At 38.4% G+C, this 15,849-nt stretch overlaps 1 protein-coding gene across 1 annotated transcript in view; it reads right to left on the bottom strand.

Annotated features, from left to right (window-relative positions):
• Positions 1 to 15,849, bottom strand: part of LOC124524403 (phospholipid-transporting ATPase FetA-like) — a 117,725-nt gene that overhangs the window by 31,601 nt on the left and 70,275 nt on the right. Inside the window, exons 12-14 of the mRNA XM_047096662.1 lie at positions 11,196 to 11,392; positions 7,306 to 7,514; positions 5,190 to 5,233 (exon numbers count right to left, since the gene is read on the bottom strand). Coding sequence (XP_046952618.1) covers positions 5,190 to 5,233; positions 7,306 to 7,514; positions 11,196 to 11,392 — 450 coding nt within the window. The remainder of the gene's footprint in view (positions 1 to 5,189; positions 5,234 to 7,305; positions 7,515 to 11,195; positions 11,393 to 15,849) is intronic.

Genomic DNA, 15,849 nt, shown 5'->3' with positions numbered 1-15,849 from the left:
ATACCTTTCAGGAGGAGGTTTCTGATGGACTAAATTGGAGATACTTGAAGGACTAACAGGTAGTAATGAAAGCAGCCATATATAGTTTTGAAGTTTAGGTAAGAGATTTGAGCTAGTTTCTAATCTCCTCTTCCAGGCAAGTAATGTTTGAGAATACTGCACCTGGCTGGGTACAGCAGTGAGGCAGGGCTGGCTTGGAGCTGCAGTACAGCATGACCTGAGAAGTAGTATTCATGGATAATTCTGAAATTGAAAGCCAAACAACCAGTAAAAAAGGTTGAAAGGCAAATCCAGGTACCAGACAAAAGGATGGAAACTGGGGATATCAAGTGAAAGGAAGTGGATTCAGAATGGAGGGTAGAGGTGGCAACTGAAGAAACTCCTGGAGATGCTGTGACATAGCTATAATTAGTTTTTATAAAGTATCTTTAGCCTTGGCCATGGGTGGGAGGGAGCTACAAAGGATTCCTCTGATAGATGTATTTGGAGTTCATCAGTAAGTATGTGGTAGTTAAAGTCATGTAAATACATGAGATTATTCCAGGAGACGATACAGATGGGGAAGAGGTTCAATAATAGAGCCTTGGAGAACATCAGTCCCTATGACCAAGTTGATGAGAAAAAGCAGACAGGAAGAAAAAACAAGAACAGAGCTATTTAACAGGAGACAATGGACAAGAAAACTTTAAGAAAAAGTGGAGTTTAGGTGTTAAAATCTGCAGAGAAGTTGAGTAAGGACTTAACAGCAAGGCAGTCATTAGTGAGCTTGGCTAGGATAGTTTCAGTGGCTATCATAGGACAGAATCTTATTACAGAGAGTAGGTTGAAGAATTAAAGAAAGGTGAGGAGTTAGAGACCTCTGTAATTGCCTGTTTACTTATATGGCTCCTTCTCAAGTCTGCCAACTCTCTGAAGGTAGGGAAAATGTCTCTTTTGTTTTCCTCCAACCTTTAGCATTTACTCAAAGTCTGACATATGGTTGATACTCAATAAGTATTTTGGACTGATGGGAGACAGAGGGTAATACAGGAATGGTTCTAAGTGCTTTTTAAAATATGAGTCAAAATAAAATATAAAAATTTATTTTCAGTGGTTACCTCTGGTTAATGGGCTTAGGGTTATTTTAACTAATTTTTTTAACTATTTTATTTTAAGTTAATACTCTTTTTTAGAATAGTCTTAGGTTTACAGAAAAATTGGGCAGAAGTACAAGGAATTCCTATATATTATCTCTCTCTTCTTTCTACTCTGATTTCCTCTATTCACATCTCACATTACTGTAGTACATTTGTTACAACCGACAAATATTAATACGTTATTATGAACTGAAGTATATAGTTTACAGAATTCTGCATCATACAGTTCTATGGGTTTTGAAACATACATATTGTAATGAATCTACCATGACAGCATCACACAGAATAGTTCCACTGCCCTAAAACTCTCCTGTGTTCTGCTCTACTGCTTCATCTCTCTCTCCACCTCTCACCAAGCCCCTGGCAACCACTGATCTTTTTACCGTCTGTACTAATTTGCCTTTTCCAGAATGTCATATAGTTGGAATCATAGTATGTAGCCTTTTCAGATTAGCTTCTTTCACTTAGCAATATGCATTTTAAGTTCTTCCTTTTGTGTGTGTGGCTTGATAGCTCATTTATTCTTAGTGCTGAATAATATTCCATTGTAGGGATGTACTAAGTATTTTTTTTAAGGAAGGGAAAATTTGAGCTGAAGGGAAAGAATCACATAAGAAGAATAACTTTCAGATATTAAGAAGGAGCGAATACAGGATTGGCTGAGGTTCCTGAAGAAGTAGAAAGGGATGGAATGTAAAATATACAAAGAGACTTGTATTGAAAGAAAACAGGATACCTTTTTTGAGACTGAAGGAAACTAGGTAAAGGTGTGTTCTGAAGTATGTATGGAAAAGGATATTTATCTGATAGTTTGAATTTTTCTCAGTAAAGTTGAAGGCAATATAATCTGCTGCATATTGGGGACAGAGGGGGATGTAGTAGAAGGCCTGAGGGTGAATTCTAGAATAGCTAACATGCAGAATTAAGTATGACGCTGATCACAAATTAGTAAAAAATTATCCAAATAATATTGGAAGCCTAAAAGAGGTTGGAGTTTCTGAATTTTTAATGAGTTTGTGATCTCCAAAAAGTGCTTGGCACTCTGAGATTAGAACAGAGAAGGATAGATGGCTTGGTTAATTAAAGGTTGAGATTTGGTGAGTGATTAAAGAGAAAAAGGACTAGTAAGGTACTGAGGATATTTATGATCCTGGGTACAGATGGGGGCAAGACAGGAAAGGAAGTAAAGCCATGAGGAATTGACAGACTTGGAGAAAAAGGAGAGCTGAGGGCTTGTGAGTTTTCCAAAGATAAGAAAGCAGGCATATATAGCAGAAGTCAAGTACGAAGAGAGATAGAGAAATAAGGTATGTGACCAGAGATCATGATGAGAGAGTTTACAATTTCAGAGTAGTACAATTCTAGATAGTGACATGGAAAAGGGTGATGAAGATTTTTTGGGTACTACAGGTCATCTGAAAGGCATATTTTTTCTGACATCTGAAAGCATCCATGGTGACAGATCATCCATAAAGTAGCCAGTACCACCCAAGATGATAGTAGGGATTGGGTACAGAGGAAGAATAGGAGCCAATTTTCAAAGTCCTCAGTGAATGAGATGAAGAGGTCAGAAGATGCATAGATGTCAATGACAGGAAGAGTTAAGGAGGAGCATTGCCAGAAGTCATAAGCATCACAGGAGGAAAAATTATATGAGGAAGAAGAAGTAACGGTTTAAAGTTAGCACAGGATAATGAAGACAATACATTTGGGCTTTTGGTATGCAGAATAGGAGAGATGGAGGAAAAGGGATGTTCTCAGGGAAAGTCAATCAAGGCAGGGAGAAGAAATCATTTTTATGAAGAGATGAGGCAACAGGTAAGCTTGTTTACAAGAGAAAAAAGAGTCCAGTGATCCAGTGGAACACATGTTATGATTAATCAGTAGTGGAAGGAAGAGGTAGGGGAAAGAAACTCCAGAATAACAGTTTATTCCCTATATGCTATAACTTTGTTTATATTACCAAAGTCATTTGCAGAGTCTCTAGAAGGGGACTTAAGGGGGGAAAAAGTAGATTTTCTATCCCTTTCCCAATCTCTTTGGATAGATAGGGGTGAGAAAGTAGTTGGGAGCTGGAGTTAGCTATTTGGTATATAAGTCAAGTGGCTAAGGGTTTGGAATTAGTTATATAAGGAAAGGGATAGGGTGAGGAGTATCATGAAGGTAACAGACAAAGCCCTATGAAGGGATGTTTAATATCAAATCTATAAACAAAAGCTGAGATCCAATACTGGAGAAAATAGTCAAAATGAACCAGCTAGAAATAGAAAGAATGAATAGGAAGATATTTTTATAATTGTGTGGGATACAACTATTCAGTATGTTGCAATATAATGTTCCTGAAACTATAAAGGAAAAAGACTGACATGACAAATCTGATCACATACATTAGAAACTCCTACACAGAAAAAAAAAAAAAGAAACTTCTACACAGAAAAAAATATAAACAAAACCCAAAAGACAAAAATGGGGAAAGTAACTTTACTGTATGTGCCAAAGGAAAGGTTGTTATTTTTACTTTATAAAAAGTACTTTCAAGTAAGAAAAAAAGGGCAAAGAATATGAACAGGCAACTGAGAAAATAACTATAAACAGGCAATAAAGTGGGAAGGGGAAATAAGCACATAAAAATGATTCAATCTGATTAGTAATCAGAGAGAGGTAAATAACATGAGATGCCATTTTTTTTTTTTAATTTTTTTTTTTTTTTCAATGTTTATTTATTTTCGGGACAGAGAGAGACAGAGCATGAACAGGGGAGGGGCAGAGAGAGAGGGAGACACAGAATCGGAAACAGGCTCCAGGCTCTGAGCCATCAGCCCAGAGCCCGACGCGGGGCTCGAACTCACAGACCGCAAGATCGTGACCTGGCTGAAGTCGGACGCTTAACCGACTGCGCCACCCAGGCGCCCCTATGAGATGCCATTTTAACCAATTAAATTTCTAAGGATTAAAAAATTATTAATACTCAGTACTCATAAGGATATGAGAAAAAAAGAATTATTATATATTTTGGGTGGGATTATAAACTGATGCAATCTATCTAGGAGCAATATGGCAATATTAAATGTGCTAAAAATGTGGCTACCCTTTGACCAATCAGTTTCACTCCCAGGAGTTCATTCGAAGGAAATAATTATCAGAAGAAGAGACAAAACTGTAAGTACCAGGGTGCTTACCACAGTGCTATTTATAATAACAAAATAAAATGGAATAAAAATAGGGGATTGGTTAAATAAATTAAGGTACACTAATACAAATGGATATGCCACTCATTCAAAATGATGATGTGGACCTACATTTACTGACATGGAAATGGGACTAGAATATAATGTCAAGTGAATAAAAAGGAGGCTGCAAATAGGATACATGCTATGATGCTTCCTCTTTCTTTCCTTTTTCCCTTTGTTCTCTTTCCTCTCTCCCTCCATTCCTTCCATCCATCCATCCATCCATCCATCATTAGATCTTGATGTATATGTGTGTGCATATACACACATGGAAAACACATGAAAGAATATACCCTCAAATTTTACATTGGTTTTCTAAAGGAGATTGAACGATTTTCACTTTCTTCTTCATACATTTCTGTATTGATTGGATTTTAAAACAAATTTATTTTGGAGAAAGAGAGCCTGAGTGGGGGAGGGGCACTGAGAGAGGGGGCTCCAAAGAGAGTTCTGCAGTGACAGTAGTGAGCTCGAGTTCTATGCAGGGCTCTAACTCACGAACCATGAGATCATGACCTGAGCCGAAGTTGGACGCTCAACCAACTGAGCCACCCAGGCACCCTGACTGGACTTTTTTAATATGAGGAAAGACTATTTTTCAAATAGGAAAAAAGAAAAAAGAAAGAAAGCTATTTTGATTTTAAAGCACAAACCCAAATCCCCTCAAATAAACATAGGTCATTTATATAATGCTTTCTGATATTATGGGCCAATAAAAGCTTTACTATTTCAGGGCTAAGGGACTCTCAATTTGTGTCAAAGATGCTGCTGTTTAGCATGGTCTCAGCTCTCACGCATATCACAGGTAACTGTAATCACTCACCTCAGAGACTTCTACTTTCATTCCCTTTTTGTCATAGACATGACCTGTTGATAAGTAAAGAGAGCAGAGACTTGGCAATGTTTAAATTATTTTTTTGCTGTGATAAAATACATATAACATAAAAATTTAACCATTTGTTAGCATACAATTCAGTGTCATTAATCACATTGACAATGTGGTACAATAATCACCATTATAAATTTCCAAAATTTTTTCAGCATTCTAAACAGAAATTCCCCAATTCCTCCCTATTCCTAGCCCCTAATAACCTCCACTTTTTGTCTCTATAAATTTGTCTATTCTAGATGTTTCATATAAGTAGAATCATACACTATTTCTTTTTGTGTTTGGCTTATTTCACTTAGTATAAAGTTTTCAAGAATCATCCATGTTGTAGCATGTGTCAGAACCTCATTACTTTTTATGACTTAGTAATATTGCTTTGAATGGATATACCACAATTTGTTTATCCATTCATCTGTTGACGGACACATGGTTGTTTTTACCTTTGGGCTACTGGTGAATAATGCTGCAATGAATGCCAGCATATATCTATCTGTTTGAATCCCTGTTTTCCATCTTTTGAGTGGAATATACCTAGGAATAGACTTATGGGGTCATATGGTAATTTAAAGGAAGGTTAACAGCTTATTGCTTCTGATTCTATCATCCCAGACTTCCCATCAAGCTTCCTTGAATCTCCTCAGGCCACCCAGCCCTTAGTGTCCCAGTAAGCTCCACTCCCCAAGCTAATGGTAAGAGGTCATTTGCTTGGGCCCCAACTCTTCTCCCTTAAGTGTGAGGTGAGGCTGGAAGTTAGTCACTGGATGTGGGAAAGACCTTCTATTTCATGAAGCCCTCCAGTCACAAAAGTTACCTAGAAGAAATATGAAAATAGTGCAAGAATGTTTAGGATTCTTGGCCAGCAGATAGTATAAACAAAATAGCAGTGGAAGACAGTCTTATGTCAAGCATAGAAACAACCATGGCCCTTTTGGGACACCTGGGTGGCTCAGTCGGTTAAGCCTCTGACTCTTCATAGTTTGTGGGTTCAAGCCCCACATAGTTTGTGGGGTCTTCAGAAGGTGGGGCCTGCTTAGAATTCTCGCTCTCTCCCTCTCTCTGCCTCTCCCCTACTCATTATCTCTCTCAAAAGTAAATAAACATTAAAAAAGAATTAGAAAAAAAAAAAAGAAGAAGAAGAAACACCCATAGCCCTTTCAACCTTACCCAGTGTATCATCAGATCTTATAATGAGACAGAGAATTAAGATCTTTACCCAAATCAACTCATCTAAAAATAGGCTTTCAGAGTTTATACATAGGAAAAGTTGTTTGGCAGGGATAATAGGAAATAGTAGCTTTTTAAAAAAATCTTAATCTTAAATTTTAATCTTAAATTTTTAATTATTTTTTAATTGAGGTAAAAGGCATATGACATACAATTAACCATTTTAAAGTGTACAATTCAGAGGCATGTAGTGCATTTACAATGTTGTATACTACACATCTCTCTAGTTTCAAAGCTTTTTCATCACCCCAGAGTAGAAATGCTCTACCTTTTTAGATGTGATTGCCTTCCTCAGCTAGTTAGTGCATTGGGCATGAATGTTCACATACCTGAGGACTTAACCCTGTCACAAAAATAAGTTTAGGCTTAAGGCATGAAATGAATGAGGAATTGGGCATTGGGGACCCTGCCCAACCAACTTGACTATCCTTTGATGGCTTCTCTCAAGACTGCTTATTGGTCTGAGGGGGAATCAGGAGATTAGCAGCTTCAACAATATCTGGTTTCTCTGTGTGATTTAATATGAGAGTGAACTGACCCTCTCAAGACATTGGGAATTCCTGGAGGACAGAGATTAAGTCTCGTACATCTTGGTATTTCCAATGTCCAACACAATGGATTATCTCTATAAGGTGTGAAATAAAAGCTTTTTGGTAAGCAACTGAATGGAGTTGGTGATCTTTGTTTAATGAGTAAAGAAGGTTATGAGAATAAGAGATAAATGTGAATTTCAGAGGTATATAGAATTAGAGGCAGATTATCCTTGAAAACAATCTGCAAAGTAGAATTTCCCCAGGACTCAGGGAAAGCAGGAAGACATGCATACCATAGAACATCCCATTAATAGAACACTTATTGAAAACCATGATGTTCTGAGTCAGGGTTCCTGTTTTGTCAGAGAACACGTATTTGACCTGGCCAAGCTCCTCATTAAGGGTGGTGGTGCGAGCCTGTGCTGGTGAGTTCTTTGGTGCATAAAACATCTTCCGATCCCAGTTGATATAGCAACTGTTGCCCAATCTTATTATCTCAACACTATGGAGAAAGCAAGAAAAGAAGCGTCCTGGGTTAGAACATATCAAATACATAATCCTGGTTTCCTTCTTAACAGGTCAGGGCCAGCATCTGAAAATCAGAATATCCTCCTTGGGAACCTACCATGGATTTTGAAGGACATTCCCACCAGCCAACCCAATGTAAATCTGATCTCGACCATTTTCACTCAGTGCTTTACCATCTGGATCCAGATATACTTCATTAATTTTGCTGAGGCATAACCCCCTTTCATTTTTTCTTCTTCCAAAACATATCCAGGAAAAATAAAAAGTTTTGAACTTTTGCAGTAATGCAAGGCGTGGTAGAATTATGAACTACCTAATAAAAGGCTGTTTAGGTTTAATTAGAGGATTACTGTGGCTGTCATGTAAATCCACTGGCAAGGAAGAGAAACTTAAACACTCAGAAACTTGTTTCAGAAGAAGGGAAGGATCTGTGAAAATCAGAAACAGGTCATAGAAGCTGACCTGATAAAATTCCTGGCAGGGGCAATCTGCCTGTGGGGTAGCTTCTCCCCCTAATAGTGTCCTCTTCACTTTACCTGAATTTTCCCTATTGCCTTTATCACATTCCTCTTCTGTTCCAAATAATTCGTATTATAGATTCTTTATAGTTAACAAGCATCTTCATTTTAAAATAGTTAAGATTTTTTTTTTTTCTTTTTTTTTTTTTTTTAATTTTTTTTCAACGTTTATTTATTTTTGGGACAGAGAGAGACAGAGCATGAACGGGTGAGGGGCAGAGAGAGAGGGAGACACAGAATCGGAAACAGGCTCCAGTCTCCGAGCCATCAGCCCAGAGCCTGATGCGGGGCTCGAACTCACGGACCGCGAGATCGTGACCTGGCTGAAGTCGGACGCTTAACCGACTGCGCCACCCAGGCGCCCCTAAAATAGTTAAGATTTTTAATGGGCCTCCTTCCTATCACCATTTGTGCTTAATGTGTGTTAGTTTTGGTCACTTCTAAAAGACAACTGCATTGAGCAACATGTTTGTTTGTTTAATTTCAGGTGAGGCAGGAGTGCTCTAGCCCACATTACTCACTCTACAGGTCCTCAAGCACTGAATCTTGATCCCTCCCTTCCTTTGCCATACCAACCAACATAGCTATTTCTCTAAACCCAAACATTTAATCATATCATTTCTTTCCTTAGAAAAATCTTTGCTGCCTTTAGGATAAAATCCAAACTCCTTGGGAGTCACCTGCATGGCTCAGTCGGTTAAGTGTCCGACTTTGGCTCAGGTCATGATCCCACAGTTCATAAGTTCAAGCCCCACATCAGGCTCTACTTTGACAGCTTTTTTTTGGGGGGGGGGTTGTATATCATTTTATTTTTATTTTTTTAATTTTACTTTTTATTTTTTAAAATTTACATCCAAATTAGTTAGCATATAGTGCAACAATGATTTCAGGAGTAGATTCCCTAGTGCCTCTTACTCATATAGCCCATCCTCCCTCCCACAGCCCCTCTAGTAACCTTCAGTTTGTTCTCCATATTTGAGTCTCTTCTGTTTTGTCCCCCTTCCTGTTTTTATATTATTTTTGTTTCCCTCCCCTTATGTTCATCTGTTTGGTCTCTTAAAGTCCTCATATGAGTGAAGGCATAGGATTTTTGTCTTTCTCTGACTAATTTCACTTAGCATAATACCCTCCAGTTCCATGTAGTTGCAAGTGGCAAGATTTCCTTCTTTTTGATTGCCGAGTAATACTCCATTGTGTATATATACCACATTTTCTTTATCCATTCTTCCATCGATGGATATTTGGGCTCTTTCCATACTCTGGCTATTGTTGATAGTGCTGCTATAAACATGGGGGTGCATGTGTCCCTTCGAAACAGCACACCTGTATCCTGTGGATAAAGGCCTAGTAGTGCAACTGCTGAGTCGTAGGGTAGTTCTATTTTTAGTTTTTTGAGGAACCTCCATACTGTTTTCCAGAGTGGCTGCACCAGCTTGCATTCCCACCAGCAGTGCAAAAGAGATCCTCTTTCTCCGCATCCTTGCCAACATCTGTTGTTGCCTGAGTTGTTAATGTTAGCCATTCTGACAGGTGTAAGGTGGTATCTCATTGTGTTTTTGATTTATATTTCCCTGATGATGAGTGATGTGGAGCATTTTTTCATGTGTCGGTTGGCCATCTGGATGTCTTCTTTGGAGAAGTGTCTATTCATGTCTTTTGCCCATTTCTTCACTGGATGATTTGTTTTTTGGATGTTGAGTTTGAGAAGTTCTTTATAGATTTTGGATACTAACCCTTTATCTGATATGTCATTTGCAAATATTGTCTCCCATTCTGTCGGTTGCCTTTTAGTTTTGCTGATTGTTTCCTTTGCTGTGCAGAAGCTTTTTATTTTGATGAGGTCCCAGTAGTTCATTTTCTACTTTGACAGCTTGAAGCTTGGAGCCTGGTGCCTGCTTCAGATTCTGTGTGTCTCTCTGTCCCCTCCCATCCTTGTGCACTCGCTTTCCCTCTCTCTCAAAAGTAAATAAACAAACATTAAAAAAAACATCCAAAATCCTTAGCCTGACATTTAAGGCTCTCCTGGATAGGATACTGAATTATCATCCAACACTTTAGCCTAGGCTACTCATTGTTCTATGACCACACCAAACCTTTGCACATGCTGATCTTTCTGTTTGCAATATTGTTTTGCTATTTTCTGCATGATGAATTCCACTCTTCTCTCAAATACCAGTTTGATTATTACTTTTTCTGTAATCCCCCAAGCCTCTCCAGGTAGAACCAACCTGTTCCTTTTCCAGTCTCCCATAAGCACTCCCTATATATTTCTCTTACATCATTTTCCATATTGTACCATAATTACTTAAGTATCTGTTTCCACAGCTATGTTGTAAGCTTATCTACAGAAAGAGCTGTCTTATGATTTATGTTTCTATTTCTAGCACCTAGTATAGTGCTTGGCACATAGTAGGTGCTGTGCTCAATAAATATTAAATTAATAAGATAATTTAGTCATGCAGGGTGCTTTTCAGGTTGGAATGTCACAGTGCAGGGTTTAGGAAACCTGGAAAGAAGGATATAAAAACGTGTTTGGATGTGTGTATGTGAAAGGGAATGATGAAAATAGAAAAAGGAGCTCAAAGGCTTATTTGACCCATTTCAAATTTTTGTCCATGAAAAGGCAAAGGAAACATCCTTCTTTTCTTTTACAACTTTTAGAACCCAGAACTTAGGTCATAATTACATCTATAATACCATTTGCCACATTGTTTCTGGGGGAAAACAAATGTGAGTTCTGATTAACTGATTTACAAATGTATGTTTGGGACCTATGTCATTGCTTAACTAGGGGCTGCCTGACTTATGCTTCAGCATCACCAAATTTGTGTGCATTTTTTCAATTATTGCATGTGTTTCTATGTCTTATTTAGTTACATTATAAGCTCTTTGAGGGCAGGGATGGTTTTCTCTTTGTGTAACTCATAGTATCTAGTACAGTATTCTGGATATGGAAAGCACTAATACAATCTCTAGACATTTCTCAGAGTGTTTTGTACACTGGCACTGTGGAAAGTAAAGAGTTAAAGAGCATACAGTCTATGCTTCCCAAACATTTACACTCTAGTTGGGGAGTTAAGCAGGATGTATAAAGTCAGCTCCTCCCCCTATGACACAAAGTGGTCAAAGAAGCTTACCTGACATAAAGGGAAATGGGCACCACAGTGTTAAGAATAATGAAGTAGGACCAGAATACGAGGATGGCAGAGACAGCTGATGAAGGGACATATTCTTCCCATGGCAGATAATTCTGGAAGTAGTAGCCTTTTTTGTTTTCCCAAATGCCATGCCCAATTGCTAGGATAAAGCACATGCTGCCTAAAAACAGGAAAATCTGGAAATCAGAAACAGAATTAAATTAACATGTTATCTAAGGCATGTGCTGCTTCATGTCTACTTTTGGACATTTAGCTCTCAACAAAGCTTCTCTCTTTTCCTGGAGGGCAGGGGCATCCTGTAGTTCACAAGCTCTAGGCAGTAGTACAGGACGGAAAAGAAAGCCCAGCACGAGCCATCCTTGGAATCTTTTTTTCCTTTCAAATTTTTATTTAGATTCTAGTTAGTTAACATGCAGTGCAATATTGGTTTCAGGAATAGAACACAGTGATTCATCACTTACATACAACTGTGCTCATCATAACAAGTGCCGTCCTTAATACCCATCACCCATCTAGCCCATCCCCCCCACCTCCCTCCATCAACCCTTAGTCTGATCTCTATTATTTAGAGTCTCTTATGGTTTGTTTCCCTATCTCCACACCCCCCCTACAAATGTCAACATCTGTTTTGTTTCTTAAATTCCACATGTGAGTGAAATCATATGGTATTTTGTCTTTCTCTGACTGATTTATTTCATTTAGCATAATGCACTTTGGCTCTATCCATATTGCTGCAAATGGCAAGATTTCATTCTTTTTGATTGTGGAGTAATATTCCACTATATACGAATATATATATAATATATATATATTATATATATACACATATATTCTACATCTTTTTTTAAACAAGTTTTATACAATTTCTTTATACTTTCAATAATTTTTATGTTATACAAACTGTTCAGGAACACGTGCTTAAAAAAATGTTTCCATCGCATTCTACGAATCTAGTATACATAGTTTTAGCTCTAAAATACAATTATAGCACACCAAAAATAAAATTATAGGTAGTCTTACTAATGAACAAAGATGCAAAAATGTTAAATAATTAGTAGCAAATTAGATTCTGCAGTATATGAAGAGATGAATATCTTTTGTCTAATTAGGTTTCTCACAGGAATATAAAGATACATTAGCTTTACAGAATCTAAGAATAAGATTCAGTACTATTAACAGATTAAAGTTGCATAAAAGTGATCATCTCAAAAGATGACCAAATAAAAATTCCACATCTATAAATACCCTTAGTAAGTTAGGAATATATCTTTTTTTTTTTTTAATTTTTTTTTCAACGTTTATTTATTTTTGGGACAGAGAGAGACAGAGCATGAACGGGGGAGGGGCAGAGAGAGAGGGAGACACAGAATCGGAAACAGGCTCCAGGCTCTGAGCCATCAGCCCAGAGCCTGACGCGGGGCTCGAACTCACGGACCGCGAGATCGTGACCTGGCTGAAGTCGGACGCTTAACCGACTGCGCCACCCAGGCGCCCCAGGAATATATCTTTTTTTAATTTAACTTTATTTTTTATTTTTTAAAATTTATACCCAAATTAGTTAGTATACAGTGAAGCAAGTTAGGAATATATCTTTTTTTATTTTTTTATTTTATTTTTATTTTATTTTTTTAAAGTTTATTTATTTTTGAGACAGAGAGAGACAGAGCATGAATGGGGGAGGGGCAGAGAGAGATAGGGAGACACAGAATCGGAAGCAGGCTCCAGGCTCTGAGCCATCAGCCCAGAGCCCGACGCGGGGCTTGAACTCACGGACCGCGAGATCGTGACCTGAGCTGAAATCGGACGCTTAACCGACTGAGCCACCCAGGCACCCCGGAATATGTCTTGATAAAAGTGAGCTACCAGACTCTATGGCAAACTTCATATTTTATGGTAAAACATTAAATGTAATCCCATTCAAGTCAGAAAAAAAAATTGATGGTATCAACATTGTACTAGAGGTGCTAAGCAATGCAGTAAGAAAAACTGCAGTATAAATTTTGAAATGGCATAGAAAAATGGTCATTACTTATATCACTTCTTTTTTTATCCATTTATCAGCTGATGGACATTTGGGGTCTTTCCACAGTTGGGCTATTGTTGATAATGCTATGGACATCAGGGTGCATGTACCCTTTTGAATATGTATTTTTGTATCCATTGGGCATCCTTGGGATTTGAAGTGAGCTAAAAGTTATTAAAATACATTAAATACTAATTAAGTGCCAGGAGTTGTGCTCAGTACTCTCTCTATATTATTTATTTTAATATTTAAATATTTTATATTTATAAATGTTTTAATAATAGATGAGGAATTTGACATTAAGAGTAGAAAAGTATTTTGCCTAAAGTCACTTAGCTACTAACTAGGAGAGACATGTTTTTTGTTTTTTTGTGTTCAAGTTTATTTATCTTTTTTTAGTAATCTCTACACCCAACATGAGGCTTGAACTCATGACTCCAAGGTCAAGAATTACATGCTCCTCCAACTGAGCCAGCCAGGTGCCCAGAGAGACAGGTTTTGAACCAGTTCCAGAACCCGAGCTTTCAATCACTCCATTATTGAAGTGAGGTCACTGATGGGCAAGTCTTTGAAGACAAGGATGTAAAAGGCAGGAGGAGCAGGTATAATTGAGACCATTCTCAGAAAATAAGATTTTAAAAAGCTTTTTATTATGAAGAATTTCAAACACTTATTAAGTTATATAAATAGTATAATGAACCCCCATGTGCCCATCACCCAGCTTCAACAACTATCAATTCAGGGCCAGTCTTATTACACCTAAAACTCCTCTTCCCCTTTTAAGCAAATTGCCCACATTATATAATTTTATCTGTAAACTGTTATAATTTTTTTTATTGTTTATTTATTTTTGAAAGAGAGAGAGAGAGCGAGAGCACGCACAGGGGAGGGGCAGAGAGAAAGAGAGGGAGACATAGAATCCAAAGCCAGCTCCAGGCTCTGAGCTGTCAGCACAGAGCCTGACGCAGGGCTCAAACTCACAAACCGTGAGATCATGACCTGAGCTGGAGTCGGCTGCTTAACCCAGGGCCACCCAGGCACCCCTGCAATTTCTTCTTCTAAGAATAGTAATAAGAATTTTTCAAAAGTTCTTTTCTTTTCTCTTCCCTGAATTATAATGTCTATTCCAGGGTCAGTTATTTTACTTGTTCACCCTCTTCCTCCTCTTGTGTGTTCCTGTTTTCCCTCTAGTACACTTAAAAATATGAGGAGAAGAGGGGCGCCTGGGTGGCGCAGTCGGTTAAGCGTCCGACTTCAGCCAGGTCACGATCTCGCGGTCCGTGAGTTCGAGCCCCGCGTCAGGCTCTGGGCTGATGGCTCAGAGCCTGGAGCCTGTTTCCGATTCTGTGTCTCCCTCTCTCTGACCCTTCCCCGTTCATGCTCTGTCTCTCTCTGTCCCAAAAATAAATAAACGTTGAAAAAAAAAATATGAGGAGAAGAGTAGTTTGATCATTATAGGTTGGTTTTGTTTCCTTTGGTTAATTTTGTTTCCCCAGTAGGCCACTCTCCTGAATGGGAACATGGAAGCACAAGTTCTATGTAGGTAGGTAGTATGTGTTATTTGATGGGCCTCACCCTCAGGTACACAAGGAACATGAAAGCACATTTGAATCCCTTAAAATTGAAATAAAGTGGGTTTTACTCTGAAGTGATGAGACCCACATCAGAAGCCTTAGCCTTGGGGCGCCTGGGTGGCTCAGTTGGTTAAGTGGTCGACTTCGGCTCAGGTCATGATCTCGCACTCCGTGAGTTCGAGCCCCGCGTCGGGCTCTGTGCTGACAGCTCAGAGCCTGGAGCCTGTTTCAGATTCCGTGTCTCCCTCTCTCTGACCCTCCCCTGTTCATGCTCTGTCTCTCCCTGGCTCAAAAATAAATAAAACATTAAAAAAATTAAAAAAAAAAAGAAGCCCTAGCCTTCTGAGATAATTTTTACATTTCTTTAGAAAGCAGTTCCCTTCTGAGACTGGAAGGCAAATACACTTGTTATTACTATATGTATGCTATACAGGTGTCAGGATGGTATAGGGGCCAATTATTGCCCATGTTGTTTTATGGACAGTTTTTAAATTAATTATCTTGACCATTATTCCATATACCACCCCTACTTTTCATACCTGCTAATGTTAGCTTGGAGCTATGATTGAGCTCTACCAGGAAGAATGCATTTGCACTGAAGTTTTCACTACCCTGGTTTGTCTATCAATATAATCTAGGGGCACCTGGGTGGCTCAGTTGGTTAAACGTCTGACTGTTGGTTTTGGCTCAGGCCATGATCTCACACTCTTTGAGTTTCAGCTCCACATGGGGCTCTGTGCTGTCAGCACATAGCCTGCTTGGGATTCTGTGTTTCCCTCTCTCTCTGCCCCTCCCCTGCTCACTCTCTCAAAATAAATAAATAAACATTAAAAAGTATATAATCTATCCGCTTTCTGCCTTCTAAAAACTCATCAACATCTTGGGTCTACTGATGGTTCATCCTCTGCCAGGGCTGTTACACATTTATTTCCTGTTTGTACTTCTTTATAGTCATTTCAAGAAGCTTCTCAATGCTCTTAAACTTGATGCCCAAAAGTGAATACAGTACCTCAGACAACATTTCACACTTTCTGAA

Source organism: Lynx rufus, unplaced genomic scaffold, assembly GCF_022079265.1.
Source record: "Lynx rufus isolate CCGP_SWC_20201006 ecotype Redwood Valley unplaced genomic scaffold, mLynRuf1.p SCAF_10, whole genome shotgun sequence".
Classification (NCBI taxonomy): Eukaryota; Metazoa; Chordata; class Mammalia; order Carnivora; family Felidae; genus Lynx; species Lynx rufus.
The sequence above is the reverse complement of the archived record's forward strand: the minus strand, read 5'-3'. Positions and strand labels throughout refer to the sequence as shown.